Raw genomic sequence first — 21,050 nt, forward strand, 5'->3', positions numbered from 1 at the left:
AAACACTGCCGGGCTGTTTGGAGCGGGGGGGTGGGAGGGGGTCCAACATTTAAAGGCAGACTTGTTGTTTTGAGGCCGGGTCAGACTCAAAAATAAGGTTTCATGTGTGGCCAGAGGGAGGAAGATGGAGGAAGGGCAAGCTCTTATTTTCAGGGCTCAGAGTCTTGCTCAAGGGCACAGTCAGGGTCAGGGACAAGAACTCTTCTTCCACTTAGCTTTACGACGTGGAGTTCTCAAACGAGTCAGACTGAGTGACATGCAGGACGAGTCATTCCTGCATGTGACTCGCTCATTCTTGTCAGTTTAGGAGAGTCTTTGTTCACACTGCTACACACAGGACAGGGAGACGACTCGTGCGGTTCTGCTTTCGAGGTTTGGATCACAGTCTAGCGACTGTAACGACTTGTTTAGTGCGGTCACCTCTCGAGTGAGTCAAGTATCTCTTGTACAGGACTTTTGTACAGTTCAAGGGTCACGAGTCAGAGAAGGATGGAGATATGGAGGAACCAAACAACGCGACCCAACGGCTCGTGTCTTCACCCAGCAGCCTTGAAGGTCCCTAGAACAGCTGGTCTACATGTTGAACCTGAACCACCAGATCTGGGTCTGTCAGGTGCAGCACTCGGAACTGCGGTCCCTGAAGGGTCTTCGCAGACCCAGAGCCCGCTGGGTCTCTGCCTGTTGACCTTATTCTTTACGGCAAACTCTGGAGTGGTCCGACTTATGGGCGAGGCTTGTGAATGGTGGGTGGAAACTGGACCGCCTTCATGAACCAGGCCAAAGGAGGCAACTGAAACTGAGAAGACGGAGCTTCGAACTGAGAGCCAGCACCCACAGTGCAGAGCTCTCAATCCTGTGGTCTGAAGCAGGACGGATGTTCGACAGCTCTGACTGACTCTTGCGGGGGGCGCTAGTGAGCCGCTTACCTTTCCAGGCGTCACTCCATGGATCACCAGCTGTTGAGCAGGTCATTCACTTGCACTTATCGCACCATTGACTCGACAGCTTGGACAACAGAGTCATGACTCTGATCAGTGACCAGATCATTGTTACTGAACCACTGTCTCGGTAAAGATATCGCTTTGACTCAGTCGACTGAATCGTCAGTAAAGATCAAATCACTCAATTAAACAAGTCATGAGAAATAATAATCTAAATATTGACTCAATAAGCCTTGCCGACTAGGAAGTCCCAACAGCAGCACTGAGTCTAAACGAGTCACGGAGTGGATCACCTCCCGAGACTGACCCGTCCAACCGGTGGCTGTAATGTGACAGCAGAAAGAACACGGTCAGTCGAGTCAGTTCTTTGTTCATGAGCACTCACCAAGAGAAACAGATGGTTTTCCATTCCTCAGCCCCAATGCCACTTCCTGTTTGTGATGCGTTTCCTGCTCCTACAGGAAGTCTAGATTAGGTTTTTCTAAAAATGTGAATAACAATATATATTTTTGAATTACATTTTTTTATGAAAAAAAAACTGTGATCGTGAACGCTAAGCTAATTGCCCAAGAAATAATCATTCATTTCACCCAGCTGGATGAGCAGCCTTTTTATCTGGTGCCGTTTATACGGAAATGAGTGGGTCCCTCACTGTTGTGAAAACGTCCGGAGTGGAAACTTTCATAAATGCAGTGCTCTCTGTCTGGGAGTCCGCTACAAGAGGCCAGTATGTGAATATTTCATGGACATGTAGCAAAGTCTCAAGATACTCAGCACACTGTGACGTCTCACATCAGATTGAATGTTTTTCAGCTGTCCTTTTGACAGAATAGCTGCATTCTGCAAGTGTTCTATTTTTTGCCTTCTTGAAGGGGTATATTAAAACACCATTCACATCCTGAAGATCTCACCATTTACAAATTCATTGTCATCATTATCGGCATATATATATATATATATATATATATATATGTGTGTGTGTAGAGAGAGAGAGAGAGAGAGAGAGATGTCCCCCCCCCCCACACACACACACACACGCACTCTGGAGACAGGAAGTGAGGAGAGTGCCGAGGCAGCAGAAATGACGGACGACGCTGAGGATGTGAACTCATCGTGGTCTTTGACATGCAGATGCTGCCCAGGGTGAATGTTTGGCGCCCACGGTGCAGTAAACTTTCACCCCACCCCTCCCACCTCCCCGGCCCTTTCTCATGCGAGCAGCTTGATGGTGGCGCTGCACTTCCTCTGCAGGGGGCGCGACCTTTGGCTGAATGGCCGTGTGTTGATTAGCTCGGCTCATTCGCATTCAAGGCTACTTCCACTCTGAAAATGATTAATTAGTCGTGGAGAGCCTGCAGTCGGTTTTGGGCAAATCTGATCCGTCATTTTCATTCAGAACATGGTGATGTAATTCTCTTTTTTTCCGGCTGATTTATTTTTCTCCTTATTTTCTATGTAATTCCTTTGCAGCTTCTGTGACGTTCCTGCATTTCACTCAAACCACATTGAATATATTCATATGTTATGAATTATTGCTGCGATTTAAAATGAAAGTTTGGCAACATTACACAAGTTATTTCAATATACATGAAAATGCTTTTTCCTTCTCCAAGTACAGTGATGTATTCATGTGTTTTTCAGTGAACTGGTTTCCCATTTACGCACTTGATCCTCTCTCGTGTCTGAAACTGGTTCTGACATCAGTTGACTTTTCTAGCTTGCGTTCAAGTCACATGTGAGTGATGACATGATTCTGACTCGACTTGACTCGACCTTTGAGTTGTGAATGTTGTAAAGCTGAGCGCGTTTACGAGGTTGGACTTCCTGAGGATGTTTCTTATCTGCTGCTTATCTTCCGTCACAGGGCGCAGCGAACTTCGGCCGTCACAGACGGGCAGAAATCAGAGTGCAAAGAGGAGCTGGAGAGAGAAGAGGGCTTCTCCATGTTTGGGGTCAGGAAGTCTTTCAAAATGCTGTGGCCCCCGGGCCCCGGTGACGCCTCAATATCACATGAAAAGAGACTTGTATTTGTGTTGCCTTTTTGACAAACTCAATGATGCAGAATTTTCATCCTTACTTTCAAAATAGCACGGAAAACACGACAGTATCTTGAAGACCAAAGTCATGAAACTAAATGTACCTCAAATAAAATAAGGTGAAAGTCACCAGTGTCAGCGTCTTATCAAATAAAACCTGAATTATTGCACATGAAATATTCAATTCAGAAAGTTCAGGAATCAACATGTTTGCATGACATTTCTGGAAATGCTGAACAAGAAATAGCTTCCTTCTGGCTCGAAAAAATAAAAGTCTGGCTGTGCCCTTTCAAAATAAAGTGCTGTGGGGCTGAAGCGCCCAGCAGGAGGCGCCACTGGGAGGTCTTCATTTGGGTTGGTGGTCTTCTGGGCCAGGTGTCGGGGCGTCGCAGTGACCTCATCAGATCGGCTGCACGTGTGAGTATAACCAGACTTTCAAGTTCGGACTCTTTTAAAGTTGCACCTGTACCAGTGGGTGGGGGGGGCGGGCGGGGGTGTCTTGATGTGGGTGCAGCACCTCCCCCCCGGCTTCGCCTCAGGAACGGAAAGAATTAGACGTCTTTGTTGTCGACGCTCCCTAAAGTTCACATAGATTTAAAGGAGCAGCCGAACCCCCCTCCAGCCCACTACCAAGACCTGACCCCCCTGAAGTTCCTGTAAAGACAAATTGAGCGTTTGATTGAACCCAAACACGGACCCGACAGCTGGTTTCACTTTCACCTCCTGACTGTCGGGTCAGATCCGTCGGAGCAGCTGAAGTCTCCTGAAGCGCCTCCACTCCCCCCCCACCTCCACCGCTCGCACTCTGTCGCCCCCTCCCTCACAGCTGGTGGAACACATGCGGGTGCGACATTGTTGGTCCCCGTTCGGATCCACGAGACGTCGAGCATGACCCGCCGGGGGCACAGGTGGACAGGTCAGAGACTGTTGCTGAGCCCACGTCTGAGTCGCACCGACTTCCTCTAAAGCAAGCCACATCACAAGTAGTCAAAGCCTCACGAGTCCACTGCCACAGAGACTCACTCCCCCGGTGAGTCTCTGTGCTCCTGTGTGTGACTCACCCGTGTGTTCTTGTGATTCAACTCTTGTTGGTGCTTTCTTTGAGTCAACTTAAGACACAAAGTCACACACCTGTGACTCACGAGTCAAGTGCCCCGTATAAAACCTCAGACTCCTACTGCAGCTGCTCAGAAGCGGTGAATGTGAGTCAGTGAACTCATTTCAGGTTCTGCTGAGCAGTGCCACAGAGACTCGCTGGTGCGGCTGTGTAGCCAGATGAGTGCGATAAGATCACGAAAGTCTCTGTTGGGCGGAGCTTGTCTGCAGAGGAGTCACTTCCTGTATCAGCAGCGCCACGGAGATTCATGGGTTCATGATCAAGACAGACTCGTGTCTACATGAGTCCTGCACACGAGTCGTCAAGTGACATGCAGGGCTGAGGTGAATCCTGCTGCTGCATCAACACCTCACATCCTGTGGCGGCCGCCGAGCTGTCAGTCACCTCCCCCCTCCGCGGCAGCTGTGATTGACAGGTGGGCTCGACCCCTGAGAGTCCAGCTGAGGGGATGCAAACCCGGCCGGGACCACCAGCAGGTACTGCAGCAGCTGAATGCAGCGGCGGTCAGTGGCCCTGGTGAGGTCAAAGGTCAGATGACTAAGTCTTTTTCTTCATGATGTCTAATCCAGAATGACTATTGTGGAGCCATTCACATGTGGAAATCAAGGCTAAGAAGAAGCAATGAATGAGTTCAGAGAGAAAAAGCAGCGAGAAACACAATCTTTTTCAGTCTCGATCAAATGAGTCCAGCAGCGACTGAGCCCCTCAAGCCCCGCCCACCCACCCCACCCCTCCGGCCTGCACCCTCAAAGAGCCGCGAGAACAAACTTATTAAAAAAAGATGAAAAGGCCAGATTCAATGATCCGATCCTGTAATTCCAGCAGAAGCCGGCGCTCCAGCGTGAGCCCAGAATCAACAACAGATAAGCCTTTTCTGTGTCCCGCTCTTTGATCTGGGGGGACGCCGGGAGGCGGGGGAGAGGGGGAGGGAGGCTTCCTGTGCCGGACCCCCCTGCTCTGGATTCAGGGGCCGGAGACCCCAGAGAGACGTCCACAGCTCAGAAAGATGAGAAAAACACCCAAGATGAGTGAACCCACAGCACTGTCAGACTTTTTGCTGTAAAATGACGAAACTATGAGACAAGATGGGAAGTCTGTCTCACAGTCTGATCCACCAGTCGCCACACGGGTGACAGTCAGAAATGAACGGAGGGATGAGAGATTCTGGGCCATGAGCAGCAACGTGAAGATGAATGTTGACAAGACAAACTCTGAAATGAAGACCGTGGTGTGAGGCGGTGAGACAAGTGAAAGTGATGGACGCGTGAGAACAAAAGATGAGAGAGGATATGCCGGTAGAAGAGAATCAGAAATGGAGTTTAAAAAGTTTAAAGACATAGGAGGAGATCAAAGTCAGGAGGGATGAAAGGACTGAGGAGCAGATGGAAGGTGAACTAGAGGTCAGAAGTGAGGAGGTGAGCTGTGAGAGGAGGAACAACAGCAGCAGGACGAGGAACAGTGCCGAGCTGAAGGTCACAAACCGTGATGTCACTCGGAACAGTTGGGGGGGGGTCACATCCAACTTGGAGGTTAACGTCACACAGGGAGCCATGGAGGGGGCAGGGGCTGCACTTCCCCTCTGAGAGAAAGAACCACCCCCACCCACCCTTCCACCCTCACCCCCCAGACCACAGTTGCCCCCCAGCCTGGAAGAGCTGGACAGGACTAAAGCCGCCTATTGTTCTCCCTCCTCTGAGGCCGCGGGGTGGGGTGGGGGGCTGATATGTGTGACAGCGAGGGGGGTGGGGGGTGGTCAGGGGTCCGGCTCAAAGACAGTCGTGTGATAGGACTTGGCCCTATCTAATCAAGGGCAGGAGGTCACTTCCGAACAACTGGGCAATAAAAGATTATTTCCAGCCACATAACAGAGGAGCCGTTAGAGGGGGGAGGAGGGGGAGGAGGAGGAGGGGCCGTCTGTGAGGGGAGGAAGTGAATTGAAAGAAGGCAGCAGACGGGAACCATCTGTCTGTCGCTCTAATCTCACCCGGAGTGGGAGGGAGGCAGGGGAGGGGGCCCTCTGGAATCTATCGATCGATCAATTGCACGATCAATCCAGCTCCAGAAGCCTAGATATTAAAAACAGGAGCAGAAGGAAAGTGGTGCTGGGCCGTGGGGTGGGGTGGGATGGGGGATCAGGAATGCAGCAAACACACACACACAGAAGGTCTGGGGTCTTCAGGCAGCAGAGGGACTGGGCCTGGAACCAGACCTGGACCACAGACCTCATGACGATTCACACACCTGCACCTCACAAACCCTAAACTTGGAGGGTTGATCTCCGACCCCAGAGCCACCGACTTGCACAACAGCCTCACACACACACACAACTAACACACCAGCTGAAGTGGAGAAGTTTCAGGGTCACGTGACGTTTGATGGAGGTCATGTGACCATCAGCAGCTTCCTGTCGATCCTGAGGGAAGAGAGGGGGGATCTGAGGAGCCCCTTCTCGCAGGGACCATTGAGGAGTGCACACTCACACACACAGAGCCAAAGCCTCACACCTCCACCCCTGTAGGACCCCAGACCTTAACGCTGGACCACAGACCCAGTCCTGAAACCATGACTTCGGTTTTGAAGCCTAAACCATTACGAGCACCTGGCTGGCGCTGTGATGCCTGCAGTGGTCAGTGGAGCCTCAGTTGGATCCTCAGGTGGGGCAGGTCATGTTTCTGAGCGATCCCAGAGGTCCTGAAGATCTCAGTTCTTGTCATGATTGAGAACTGGATCCGCCCCTCTCGCAGCATGTGCCTGCATCTGTGGTCTGGTTTCTAGGTTCTGGAGCGTCACGTGTTCTTCTGTGGCGTAGCTACGCTCCCCAAACCAAACGTTGGCTGTCAGTCCAACAGAAGCTCAGCTTTCTTCACTAAGATCTGCACCCAAATATACTGCAACCAAGGAGGTGCCGGGCCCGTGTGGACTCCTCGGCTCTGATCAAACCTCCCGCACTTTCATTCCTGAGCAGAGAAGAAATGAGAAGCAGATGTGGGGGACGATGGAGAGGAGGATGTTTGTCGAGCCACGAGTGAGCAGGAAGTGCCCGCCGTGACTCGCGCGCCACTCATGAGCACTGGCACCACCTGAAGAGCCAAACATGTGGAACCAGCGTGATGCAGGTTGCTGTCACTGACGCGGCCCACCTGTGGGAGGCTCTTCCTCTGGATCAGCTTTTCTCCTTCTCTGTCTTTTAAATTGGAGTTTACGACAAAGTCAATGGATTTCTTTGCAGCTGTACTTGGAAAATGAAATTTATATATATATATATAAATAACTGAATCCTCATCTGCGTGGGGGCCATACCTTGCTCCTGGGTCGACCCCTCACTTGAGAACAAGATATTAAAACTCCTCCACTTGAAAGTATCTCTGTAAAACTGTTGATCTACAACTCATTTATATTGTTTCATGAAGTTTTTGTTTATTCATTTGAACTTTAGTTTTTGAAGATATTCTTTCATGAAAACGTTTTTTTAACCCAGTCAGGGTTTTTACTGCACAACTCAAGAAGAGACTGCCAACTAGTACAAATGATAGAAGGTTATTTTACTTTGAAAATTCGATTTGTTTGTTTGAAGTGTAACTCCAGTCAACGACATGTATAAATCCAACTCCAGCCGACTTGTTTTCTCTCTCTCTCCCTGATCAAAGGCTTTCCAGGTTTGCAAACGCCAGCAGGTGTCGGTGAAGGCTGGTATTTTCTTCCCTCTACAGTCATTTATCGTGGAGGTGAAGGAAGCTTTTGTTTCATCATGTGGGCTCATGTTTGCTCTTCAGACGTCGCGAGATATCATCTGAACGCCTCAGGTTTTAGGAAGCTGGGATCTGAGGTGACTATATTTCTCTCACATTTGGTCCCAGCCCAGGAGGTCGACCAGTGCTGGCGGCCTCAGAGTCCTGGTGGACGGCGTCCTAATTTGGCAGGAAACTTCACGCGAACACTTCCCTCCGCCTCCCGCTGCTCTCCAGAGTAAGGGCCGGAGTCGAACCTGCGGACGCCACAAACACGGCCTCCTATTGTTTCCAGCAGCCAGGAGCAAATGGGGCTCAAATTGCGGCTCTGAAAAGCAACAGGAAATTGACAAATCGCTAATCCACTCTTTACCATTCACAGGAACAAAAGGTACATTCCTCCCCCCCTCCCTCGCCGAAAACACGAGTGGGACGGGCCGGGAGTACAGAAGGAGCATTTGGAGGGACGGAGCAGTGAACAAGCTGAGGCTGAGTGGAACCTCTGTGTGGGACCAGACAAGGACGGAGTTCAGGAAACACTTGGAGAAAAAACAAATGTGAAAAATAAGCTAACCTGTATCTGCTAGCACTGACGCGCTGCTGACGGTGAAGGCTTGTTGTGAAGGTGCTTAGGTTCACCTGCAGGGGGCTTCAACTCCAGAAAGCCTGTGCAGCTTCTATGAGGACAAGCAACATTCTCATCTGCCAGCTAGCTAACGTTTTTGGAAATGCGTGTTAGCTCGCTAGCATGCGTCACTTGCTCAACAACTCTACCCCAAGATGAATTCAGTAACCATTATCCTACAGGAGTGATCAAACGTCAGAAGAACCCATTAGAGAACGACGTTTCCGAGTTACCATTACAAGGGAACGATATTCTGCTGTCGTCAAAGCCACATCCTACCATTGGATGGGGAAAAAAAGAAAATGGCTTCCGACCAATGACACCGACCTGCTCCCCGCCATAGTTGTGATCCATTTTTATCACTATTAAAAGTATTTGCAGCACCAACTGTTGAGCTATAGGTCGCCCCACCCCCCCTCCTTCCTGGTTGGGGTTTCCACAACTGTTGGTATTTGGAGCCGACTTTAAAGTGATGACCTCATCGCCCGAGGGCTGGGAGGTGGAGCGGGGGGGTGACGGGGGGTCAGCGGACTTCCCATGTGATAAATCCACACACAAAAAGAAGCAGCCAAATGGGGGAGGCTGGCTCAGATGCGGGGGGGTGGCACTGTTTTAGTGCAGGAAGCTGGGCAGCCATAAAAGCCGAGCGCCGATAGACGAGCGCTTTACGATCTTTGAACAGGTGGCCCCTCAAACTGGCCATTTGGGGAGCACTGCTGAAGGCCGGAGACTAGTTGACTTGTTTGCTTGGTGGGGTGGGGTGCGGGGGGGTCACTTCCTGTGAGCGTGGAAACACCGCGGCTCTGTTGACGCTCTTAGCTTCAGGGCTCATCGTGTCAATGACCTGGATTGTTTAGCTTTCAGGGTTCGCCGCGAGAACTCAGGAATGTAAACAGGGACATCGCAGAGATTCCAGCTGCTTCGGCTCTTTTGGGAAAACTGGGAATTCTGCTGAAGCCAGGGATTATTTTCTACAGTCGGATGAGATGAGCGATCTGCTGCTGAAAACTGACCCTGCCATGAGATACACATCATCCAGTCAGGTGACATGACATGGCTCACAGCTCTACAGAGACAGAACCTTCAAATAGGCTATCTGCTCCGAACAGTTAGCTGCGCGCTATCTGGAGTGATTTAAGTGAACGCTATAATCTTATCATTTAAATCCAGATTATCCTCGACAGGAACCACATGAGCCCAGTCGCCCAAAATGATTGACTTTCAAAGATGAGCACTGCGCTAGCACCATTAGCCATGGAGTTAGCAAATATGCTCACTTTAGATCGACGAACCTGCAATGCTAACAACTGGACTGTCGAAATACCTAGCTACCGCAAGATACAACTTCATGAGGATCCTAGCGCTTTATTGCTAACAGGACAAGCTAACTAGCCAAATACGGAACATGCAACTGCTGACAATGTCATCTAAGATACCAACCATTTGCTGCTACGCACAACTAGCTAATCACAACAGGAAACATATTCATACCTAGAAACACAAACTGAAAACCTTGGATGGAAAACATCGCTCACAGTTGACTCCTGCAACAACAAATGCAGTGGAAACCAGAGAGTGCGATTTAAACAGGGAAGTGTTCCGGCTAACGTGTGTTCCTGAAAGATGCTAGCTAGTTACCTTCGCTAGAATCAGAGGCTACTTCAAACAGCAGCGCTAGGAACAGGGAGCACACGATGAAAAGATCTGTAAGGTGTTAGCCTCAACAAGGACATACTTGGGGCAGAGGTTGAGGACAGACACCGTAGGGAGGGACATCACTGGTGAGCAAGTAAAGCTAGCTCAGCGCAATAAGAGCTGTTGCCCCGCGGACAAATCCTGCGATGAGACCCCCGTCACTGTCAGCTCAGCTAGTCAGTGTCTCACTAGCTCTTATGCTAACTTAAGTCGCAGTACGGAGGAGCCGTTCAATAGCCTGCGATGCTAATAAATCAATGTCAACAGATGCTACTTAGCTTAGCCTGGCGTCAACCCACAGACACCAAGGTTTGAAGGTCGCGACGGTACTTCTGGGCTCTCAACCCGTTCACTGAGACTTGCAGGCCAGATAATACGTTGGGTTACCAGGAGTGAGGAGCGAGATTCAGGAGACACCACATGAACAATCAAGACAGCACACACCAGTCATTTCATTAATTAATATATTTTCTGCATTAAAGTTAACATAGTTTTCTTTGTGCCACCCTTTAATTCTCAGTAAGTATTTGATATTTCGTTATATTCAGAGTCATGAGTAAATTTCTTAAGACTGTCTCTTGCAATAAATATCATAAAATAATAGAGCTTCACATAATAAATATTTTTTACAACAAAAGTTCCTTTTTCTTTGCGAACAAATCCTCTCGTGGACAATTTACAGAAAAAACAGAGGAAGAAATGAGAGTGGAGAGAGAAACACTACCACGCCAGAGCTAACCTGCGCGCTCGGAACCGCTACATCATTGCCCAGAAAGTCGGTGGTCCTTCACAGATTTGGCGAATTGGGGTCGCGGGGACCCGTCAGAGGATCAAAGTGACAGACGGACAGAGGAGGCAAACACTGGTCTGTAGAAGAGAAAGTGGTTTTTACTCCTTTGAGCGGGGAAGGCGGCGGATCAGGAGGGCTTGTCCGGACTCTGCGGCGCCCAGCTCTCCAGTTTGCAGTAGACTGTGTTGGAGTTCTTGCAGCGACAGCCAGGCCTGGTGACCCGGTCGTAGCAACGCTGGCCCGCCTTCAGGCAGCCCTTGACGGGCAGGTAGCAGAGCAGACAGGGGAAGAGTACCGACATTAATCCCATGCACAGGAAGCGCGAGCAGCAGTGGGAGTGCGAGAGCGAGCAGGGGTGGTCCGCGCACGAGTCCCCCTCGTCGTCGTTGGAGCAGTGGTAGAAGATGCCCTTGACCAGGCACATGCAGGTCCCGTGCTCCAGGGCGCTCTCGGCCGAGCACAGGCACTGGCCGTTGCACGCCAGGCACGACGGCAGGCTCCGCGGCGCTGTGCAGTCAGCGCACTTGCACTTGCCGCAGCATTCGCAGATGAACTGATGCCCAGCGACACCCGAGCCCGAAAAGTCCGATTTCCCTTTTGCAGAGGGCTTCAGTGGCGGCTCTAGCGGAGGCGGTTTGGGTTGAGTCCGAACGGGCCGCTCAGCTCTGTGGTGCGGGTGGATGCCGGGCCTGCAAGGCGGCGAGCGCACTAGAAGTCCCTGCTCGGAGGAGGCGCTGCTGTTGCTCCCCGAGCTGGCGGCGCTGCCCGTGCTGGTGGAGCGGCTGAGGCCCGGCGCCCGGGACCCGGCCAGACCCACCACCACCGTGCCGCTGTGATGGTGCCCCGCCGGCCGGTGCTCGTAATTGTTGTTCACATTGACCAGGATGACCTCATGAGTCCTTTCCTGCTTCTCGTGCGGTCTGGGGGGCATGCGGGGCGCAGGGGGCCTCCGCACCACCGAGGGGCCCTCCGTGTACTCATTGCAGGAGCGTATGGCCTTGATCTGGTCCAAGGAGAGGATGGCGGCGTGCTGGAGCTCCCGCTCGTAGTCGGCCCTCTGCCGGCTCTCCAGCGACGGCTGCTGGATCACCACCAATGAACCGCCGGGGCCATGCTGACTTTGGTGCTCCATCTGGGGGGATCACCGCTTCCGACGTTCACCGTGGACCTGGCATGCATGGGAGCACCTGAAGCACAGAGGGGGTCATCGTCAGAGTGTTACACCGGACCTCCAGTGGATGGGCTCCACTGACCCCACCGACAAGCCGTCCCCCGTCCCACCACCCGCTGCCTTCACTTCCGCCCCTTCCTGCTCCACTACACTCCGACTGGAGAGCCTCCGCGAACACTTCCCTTCCTCATTTACATCTCTATGACTAGTTAACATTTAAATGCAGCGCGGCGACGAAACGAGGACACGATCCAGAGAAGTAAATGAGCCGCCTCACTCTGAACCCCACCAAGACGCCAGGAGGGACAAAAGTGGAGCAGATTAGCCAAATGAAGGGTCAGACAAAGTTCCTGGAGCACAAAAACAAACGTGCAGAGCCCAATGTTTTCAGCCAAAATCCCAAACATCTAAAGCCGCCGTCGCGTTTCTTCCCCTCGGAACGTCACAGACGCCAAACTGACCTGACAGAACTGAAATCTAAAGCAGGTTTTCTGAACTGAAAACAGAATCCTGGAGCTGCTGTGAGCCATTTCATCTCGAAGTTTGGAGAGTGAAAACTTGTCATGATAAATCCAGTCCTGGTTCAGGAAGACGCTTCCGACGCCGACCCTGGGGTTTATTCTGAAGGGGGTTCATGGTGCGACTGAGGCAGACAACTGCTCTTCAGTGACGTCCCTGCTCTTCACCGTGGTTTGGAAAGGTCAAACCTCAGCCTCCAGGACGGGAATCCAAGCCAGGATTTTGTTATTGCCACTGACTCTGTTACAAGTTTGAAGCTTCAAAATTCACTAAAGTTACATAGATCTCTGAGGGTAAAACTTCAGATGCAGATCAGAGTCGACTGAACCCAAAGCAGGGTTCTCCCACATCATCAGACTTTTTCTGACAGGGTTTCCACAACTAATCCAGATTATTTCAGATCTCGATTTAAGAAACAGCTTCTGGGAATCATTCTGGCTGTGACTCGATCAAGACTCGATCAAGTCGGTCCGAATTAAACATCCTAAACCTGGATTCAGTGAACTCTATGTGGAGGTGGGATGTATTTGAAGACTGAGCAGGTCAGAGGAGCTTCTCCACAAGCTGCTCCTCATCTGACTCTACTTCAGAGGCAAATGTCGCTCACTAGACTCATGTTTCAGCACAACCCATCCTGTGCATCAATAATCTGCCCTGTTTCATTTCAGGACTCAGATTATGATATTTACAAGTGAAGGTTATCCAGGTTGTTTTGACTTTTGATCTTCAGACGCAGTGTTGTGTGAACAAGCCCCACTGACTTCCACTCACTTCAAATTCCTCAGTAAAATTATGGATTAATATCGATATTCTTCTAATAAAACCATCGGCATTGTGTACACGTCACGCCAATAAAGCCAGATGCGAGTTTCCTCTGGACTCCCGAGTTGATTTCTGACCCTGAATGATTTCCTCCAGCGAGATTACGGATTACATTGGTTTGGTTTCTGGCAGAGTGTGAATATAAACACTACTGACATCCAGCCCAGGAAATCTTTCTTTTCTTCTTTTTTTTTGTTTGCTGGAGCCTGGTTCTGGTCCAGACGGAACCCTGTCTTTGATGAGGTACTGGACGATGTGGGTTGATAATCTCAATAATCTGCCTCCCAATAATGTGTGGAACAAAAGCGCAAATGAAGCGCATTTCCATCAACTCCACGCAAACTTTTCTCACCAGATTGCGCTGTTTTTACTCGTGGCTTAATGGGTTCGTTATCCTCGAGGTTCCGATCGCACTTGGTCTAGAAATGCGACACGCGTGCGCCAATAAAACCCACTTCCTTCCACTTTCAAAGTCGCTTCGCCTGACAGGAGAGGGACGATGAAGAGGAAGATAACCTCGCTATTCTGCGCGTCCCAGAGCCCCACGGACGATGGAGGACCGGTTCCGGGGGACCGGTTCGGAAGACAGCTCTGTTTACGCGCGAGCCGAAGCCGCTTCGGTGGATTCTTCCAGCAGGTTTTCTCGCCACTCCGCGCGTCACGCAGCCAAGAGGCGACGCGAGAGCGGATCGCTCCGACTTCAGTCTGAAGCGAGAGTCAACCCAGATTTCGATCCATTCTCTGGGGCTGCGGGTTCGAGTGACGTGAATGATTAATAAAAGTTATGAATGAAAACAACCGCCGCGGAGGGGGAGGGGTGTTTGTTCCAGCGGACCCAGGGAAGGACGCGTGCACGCGGGGATACGCACCTCTATGCGAGCGTCCATAGCCTCGGATCCACCAGGCAGAGGGGAAACTCCATCCGAACCCGGGAGATCCAGTCACAACATTCGCAGTCCGGTAATCCACGAGCGGCGCTTCCCGGTTATTCCCGCACGCACATTAATCCACCGCGCGCTCGCGGCCCGAGGAAAGTCCAGAAATCACAAGTGAAAAATCGCCGTAAATCCAGTCCGGTCGTCGACGCAGCGGGTGGAAAGTTCTCGCGTGGAATCTGGAGGAGGGAAGGAGGTGGCGAGGGGGGAGAGCGAGCGAGCGAGAGAGAGAGAGAGAGAGAGAGAGGGAGAAATCCACGCAGGCCTCGCGCTCCGCTCCACGTCTGCTGCGCACTGAATGAATGAGACGCTGGAGCTGCGCTGTTGGCTGCACGAGCCCACTCCCACTGGCCATTCACGAGCCCGCTGGAAAAGGATACAGCGCATCCGCTCCTGATTCATTGGGCAGATGTTTGGGACGGGGCGAGCGCGAGTTAAGGTGGAACGGCGGAGACGGGACGGGACAAAAACAACTTCCGCTCCTGCGGTCTGAGAACAGCCACGCACGTGACGCAACGCATGAATCACTCATTCATGCTTCGCGTCGCTTTGTTTTGGCAGCGCGAGCGGAAAAAGAACATGGCGTGGACGTGCGCGCGCGCTCGGTTCCAGGTTCGTTTGGACTTCGGACTCGCACTGTCCCGCCACACAACAGTGAACAGTACCACCTCATAAACAATGCAGCACTCCCCCACTCAGAACTGCGATCCCATACTGTACCACTCTACTGCAGGAAACAGACTTAGTAGGATGAAAGTACCACAGTCCAGTACACAGCACTGCTGCCGTGTTCCACTGCGCTCTACACACACATAACGACAATGGCAATAGCTCAACTGCTATTGTTATTTACTTCATTGTGTCATGATATAGATTGGTTTCTGATATTATATATTAGTGTCAAGTTTTTATTTTTGACGGCATCATATGTTCAGCAGTTAAATGAAGCAGCTGGGAGTTTTATGTGAGATATATATATATATATATATATATATATATATATATATATATATATATATATATATATATATATATATATATATATATATATATAGGAGACGAAACTCGTGGGTAACTGAGCTTCTATAATGACTCGAGCTCTCGTGAATGTGGCGTTGGTCGCTGACACGTATCTGAGCGCGTGAATCTGTGTCGCCCCGCCAGTGTAACACACACTCTCGCTGGTGGGATCGAGGCCGGACCACCTTAAGAAGAGCGCGGCCCGTCTCCCCCTGCCCCCCTCCTCCACTCTTCCTGACTGTCTGGTTTGATTGGTGTCGCGGATGCGCCACATCCGGATCCATGAGAAAAGGAAGTTCAATACAAAGTCAATTCATCTCTTTCAGATGGAAACATCCATGGACGAGGTGTCAGCCGCGCGGAAAGCAACTCCCACGGTGGAGGGTGAGAAGTGGAATCAGCCTGAGCAGCTCGACACAAGTCAGAGCTCGGCTTCAAACCCGAACACACCGAAGTCTGGAGACTGACGAACACGTCCGCAGCTGGTGGCCAGTGGATCTCACTCGACCCAAGAGCGCGGGACACGCGCAACAATCTGTTGAAGTGAAGCAAAAAAAAAAAAAAACGGTGGCGAAACAGGAGGAAATCATTTCAACTACAACGAAAGAGGAGGGAAAACAACTACAAAAACAACATATATCGAACATATATCTCTATATATTTCATCAAGTTCATCTAAAAAAGTGAGAAAAGCTATGGGTTAAACAATTCACATGTAAAAGGCGAACAAAACTATATACAATTACATGTAGAAAAAGCGGATGTAAATCATGAAAGGTATGAAAATATAGTAAAAGAAATCCCGGACGAGTCCAGCCAATGAGGAGAGGAAAAACTGGGTTCTGAACGGAAACGGCATGAATTGAAGACATGTTTATTTCAATCCCACATCACATAGACAACGGCACCTCTTTCATCATCAACTTGAGCCGAAGGTTGAAAAGGAGCAGAGAGAAGAAGGGTATTTTCTCTTCCTGGACTGGCTGAAGTGTCTCTTATCTTGATTCCTGTGAGTAAACTTTAACATGGGAGTGAATCATGAATCTTTTTGACTGTGTTGGTCCATTCCTTATGACTTCAGAGGGTTTCTGAAGGTGGAACTCTCAGTCAGTCAGTCGTGCTCCTCATTGATCATCCATGATCAGTAATGTACCATCTTCAGTGACTTGAGGTGTTATTCATTCAGAAGTGACTGGACAGGAGTGGCACTGAGGTGTCACAGGTCAAGCCTCTGTGTGGAGGGCCTATGCCTGGGACACGTCACAGGTCCGAGTCAGAAGGTTGTGAGAAGCCGGTCAAGCAGCGTAACTCTTGGTGAGTTGTGAGGATGGGAGACTGGGTCTGGCTGGACTGGAGCGGGTTCATCTGTCCACACGGATGTTCCCGGGTCAGAAGACTTTGGGCCCGCCGTGCTGCTGCTGGTAGTCCCGGTACAACTGGATCAGGGACTCTGGGATTCGGGGCTTCACCAGAACCAGGGCGGCCTCCAGGTGGCGGGTCTGGACCTCCTGCGCTTTGATGTCCTCCTGCAGGGCCAGCAGAGCGGCTTCTCTGCAGACCGCCGTTACCTAGGAAACAGAGCAGAAACTCAGCTGTAGTCATGAGACCAGACCGATTCGAGAGACGATCCAGCATGCTAGAGAGGCTAACGGTTAGCATTCGTCATCTGTGGCGGCACACATGGAGCGACTCAACATGATGCTCGCCGACCCGACTTGAGAAGGACCCATTAGTGCTACTGGACCAACCAAACCATTCGTTCTCTGTAGGAGAAACCGTCACAGGAGTCTGTCCCAGCTACACAGGGTGGCAGGGGAGGAGGACCTGGACACAAATCTGACCTGTTTGTTCCAGCTTTGCCTCAGCTGGTGTTCAAACTGAAGAATAACTGAAGGAGCTCCTTGCTTCTCCGGGATCCAGACAGTGATGCCTCTTGTTTCATGTCCCATAGTTCCTGGACATTTCATCCAAACGATTTTGAACTCGGACAGAAAAACCAAAGGCACATAGAACAGAACCTCCTGAACCCCCAGAACAAGCAGCACCAAGTGGATCTGACCCGGAAAGGTCATCAGAGGGGAAAAAATATTCAGGAAACCACACTATATTTAAATAAAAAAAAGATAAACTCTGAAACTCTCAAATGTAAAAAAAACAAAACAAAAAAAACTATGTGATGTATGTGTTGGGGGGAGACCTGGGTCATTCGGTTCTTTCTGCTGATGTCGCCTGACAGTGCGTGAGGTCAGTGGGACAGTGGTCATGTGACCGTATCGACCAGTGGAATTGCTCACCGGACCGAAACCCCCCACCTCTCTCCTTCCCCCTCCACACCAGCCACGTGTCTTTCATTTTGAAACCACTCCCTGTGATGTGAGTTAGGTTCTCCAGCAGGTGGAACACAGTGGACCCCAGATCAGGTTCCTGGAGCTGGACTCAGAGGCGGCTCACGCTCCCATACATCGGCCGATCAGCGACGTGATTCATGACGGGAATGAGAAACGGAGGCTGCATCGCAATAAAGCTGGAGAATTTATTATTGCTGAGTCTGCGATGTGCTCTGTCAGCTCTTTCCTTCGGACTGCTCTTTGGACTTTGTGGGATTCGAAGGTGGATGAGAGACCTGGTTCACGGTTTGGCTGATCGACAGACTGGATTGTAAACTCAAACCCACTGAGCGGCTCCTCGGTTGAGAAACTCAGTAACTCAATTAACCCATGAGTCACAAAATAAACTTCACACTTGGAAAGCTTTACAACAATTGGCGCCAAGCTAGCAAGACTCTGCTGACACGACTGAGGCTTGACTCGACAAGTCAGAACCCAAGTGCAGCGTTGCCACCAGAAGGTTCCTCTGCCGGACACGAGTCCAGTTCTCCCAAGGTTCCTGCCCTAGAGGAGTGTCTGTCTGTCGCACATGAAAGTGCTTTGCCTCGAGCTCCACGAGTGAGGAACATGAGCACGTCAAGTTATAACCAAACCAGAGGATAATAAAAATATCCGATACTGAATCATCAAATAAATCGTTCTCATAGTTGTGACATTAAAAGCTGATGAAAAATGAAATCATAATGCAAAAGTTTGATCTTATTGAAATACAATAAGGCTTGAATAACTGCTATTTTATCTTCACATGTGAAACAGGAATTGAATGAGAAATAAGGATAAAAATGATATTCCACCACCTGCCTCCGGTGGTTGGTGCGACACACAGTCGAAATGAGCTTAAACCAGATTCAATTCACCAAAAAATGGACTGACGAAGGAGTCAAGACCAGTGTCCAGTGATTTGGACTTAGAAGATGAGAAGCCTGTGGAAAAATACTGAAGAAACAACAATATTCTGCTGCTCTAGTGACACGTCCGGGAGTCTCTATGGTCCCCAGCATGTGTGACTCGAGTCAGTAAAATAGCGTGTGACTTCCACTCACCTGACAGCAAGCACTCGGACTGGTGGGGCCAATCAGAGCCGAATGAGTTCAAGCAGGATTACAAGGATTCACTTGAAAACAGGCGGCCGTTACAACTCGAGTCATGCTGAGGCAAGCTCACGAGTCAGGCCAAAAGCCTCGCAATCAAACTGAGTCACAGTGACTCAATGCCAACAGAGAGTCGGGCTCATTTCGAGGCAACTATTTCAAGTTGCTTGTATTTCAAGATGAGTCCAAGCAAATAAACTTTGAAGATTTCTTCTGCATTTGTGACTCAAAACAAGCGAGTCAGTGTGAAGGTGAATCGACTCGAGAGAAATAAACCTGGAGCGGTGCAACATCGCGGGGTGAAGCCGCCTGTTGTGCGTCGCTTCCCGCGTCCACAAAGGCGCTCAGTGCGGCGGCCCGGGCGCTTAATGAAGCGCTTGTTAGCGCCACAGATCCACCAGAGGCCGAGTGTGCCGTCGGCATCAATTCAGCCTTGTGTCCGCGTCCTGCCTCCCCCTACTCACACACACACACAATCGGCCACATTTACAGGACGCGGGGGGACGACCCAGGGGGGACGCAGAGCTCCTCCCTCCCTGCCGCTCATAAAGTCTCCCCACATGGCTGCAGATCTCTGGGACGCCGTGGCGGTTTCAGCGTGACATCTGCTGCAGCGTCCGGAGAGCCGGGACCCGCGGCGACCGCACACACCTGCCGCTGAGCGCCGCTCCATCCAGTTGCTCTGTTTTCTTTTCCAGCGGCTTCGCGGTCGTCCGCTCAGACTCAACACCAGGAAGGCTAATTTTAGAGAGCCGCTGTGGCCGCACACACCAGGTAGGGTTTCTGGAAGTCCAAGAGTCCGAAATATCCTGCGAGCAGACCACGCGTGGTTTTAGCTCTGCTAGCGGCGCACATGAATTCAGTTTTGACTAGTGTTTGGAAAATCTATTTCAAGTAGAAATGTGGGATTCAACGCTTCCTTTAGTCCAAATAATCACACCATCTGATTCACCTCAGGAGACACACTCATGTCAGCTTTGAACAACTGCAGGACTCTCTCAGATGTGGGGGACTCAGGATCCATGCTTCCTGTATCTCAGGAAGCTGTAAGGATTCATTCAGACTCAACGATTATTTTTCCCCACCATCTTGATTCTCTCAGTGATTGAACTTTTGGCTCCTTTAAAAGACTCAGATCCTTGAATCTCTATCACTGACATCTTTTTCATGAACATTTGTTGGATTCATGTCCAGTCCGACACCGACATACGACCAGGCCGCATCACTTCCTGTCTCGGAGACGGACTGACCACAACTTGGAACGACAAAGCTTGGAACATGGCCGCTAATATAATCTCAGTGGACAGAATTCAGGTGTAACTTGGGCCAAAGTTTACAGAGCAGCGTTGTTCGGAACATGATCAGCTTTGTGTCGGGGCTGACGCCAATTGTGCGGTAAATTTACGATGCTGGACAAAGTCGCGCAATTTCCTTCGTGGTTAGGAGATGTTTTAACGGTAAAAGCTACAGCAGACATAAGTTGGGAGCGTTGAAGAATAGTCGACGCGCAACATGCCCAGTGAAAGTTGAAAACAAAGAGTCAAATTCATGTGACCCAGGTGAGCGTTGATTAAGCCAAGTACAACTTCACTTCACTGTGTTGAAACTGGAGTCGCCGAACACGACGGCACCTTTCTTTGCTGAGGAGGCGAGCAGGCGAGGTTACACCTGCGCACCCGTCCATCGGTGCCGCCCCGCTTCTGTATCAGACCGAGCAACAACATTTGAAAATCATCTGGTTTGGAAGTACCGCGACAACCGCTGGACGAAAACACGCGGCCTGCGCTCCGGCGAGAGGAAATGAACCAGTATCTGAGCGAGAGAGTGGCGGTGGGTTCAGCGCTCCAGTCGGGAGGAAGCTTCCGCAGCGGCGAGTCCCTGCCAAGAGAAACAAGTCCAGACCACAAGTCCATGTGAAGTCTATTTCAGATCACAGGCGAAGAGAGCGAGCTGAGGTCTGGAGGGGGAGAGGGTGGTGGGGTCACGTGGCCTCGAGGGGGGAGCGGAAACATGGCACATGATCAGAAGAAGCGCGTGTGCGCAAGCGGAGGAATTCAGATCTCAGAAAGCTGCCCATGATGAAAGTTCAGCTATTTCTGGGTTTCTAGTCGTAAAGAGAGGCTAGTGAATCCCTGAAAATGGATTTGAAGAGGTGTTTTCTGCTCTCTCTCTT

The 21,050-nt window shown here is 50.6% G+C and overlaps 2 protein-coding genes across 2 annotated transcripts in view; both read right to left on the reverse strand.

The window, feature by feature from the left end:
- Positions 1-10,589: 10,589 nt before the first annotated feature.
- spry1 (sprouty homolog 1, antagonist of FGF signaling (Drosophila)) lies at positions 10,590-14,826 on the reverse strand. The gene is made up of 2 exons (XM_053878642.1): positions 14,314-14,826; positions 10,590-12,119 (listed from the first exon to the last, which is right to left on the reverse strand). The coding sequence occupies exon 2, from the start codon at positions 12,062-12,064 to the stop codon at positions 11,060-11,062; it is 1,005 nt and encodes a 334-aa protein (XP_053734617.1). The 5' UTR covers positions 12,065-12,119; positions 14,314-14,826; the 3' UTR covers positions 10,590-11,059.
- A 1,210-nt stretch (positions 14,827-16,036) lies between these two features.
- spata5 (spermatogenesis associated 5) overlaps positions 16,037-21,050 on the reverse strand; it is a 59,885-nt gene continuing 54,871 nt past the window's right edge. Inside the window, exon 17 of the mRNA XM_053878612.1 lies at positions 16,037-16,967. Within this exon, the coding sequence (XP_053734587.1) occupies positions 16,788-16,967 (180 nt within the window). The 3' untranslated portion in view covers positions 16,037-16,787. The remainder of the gene's footprint in view (positions 16,968-21,050) is intronic.

Source organism: Synchiropus splendidus, chromosome 11 (assembly GCF_027744825.2).
Source record: "Synchiropus splendidus isolate RoL2022-P1 chromosome 11, RoL_Sspl_1.0, whole genome shotgun sequence".
NCBI lineage: Eukaryota > Metazoa > Chordata > Actinopteri > Syngnathiformes > Callionymidae > Synchiropus > Synchiropus splendidus.

What these genes read in the sequence shown, in the direction of transcription:
- spry1 (XM_053878642.1), bottom strand. Translation starts at nt 12,064, where the DNA reads ATGGAGCACCAAAGTCAGCATGGCCCCGGCGGTTCATTGGTGGTGATC.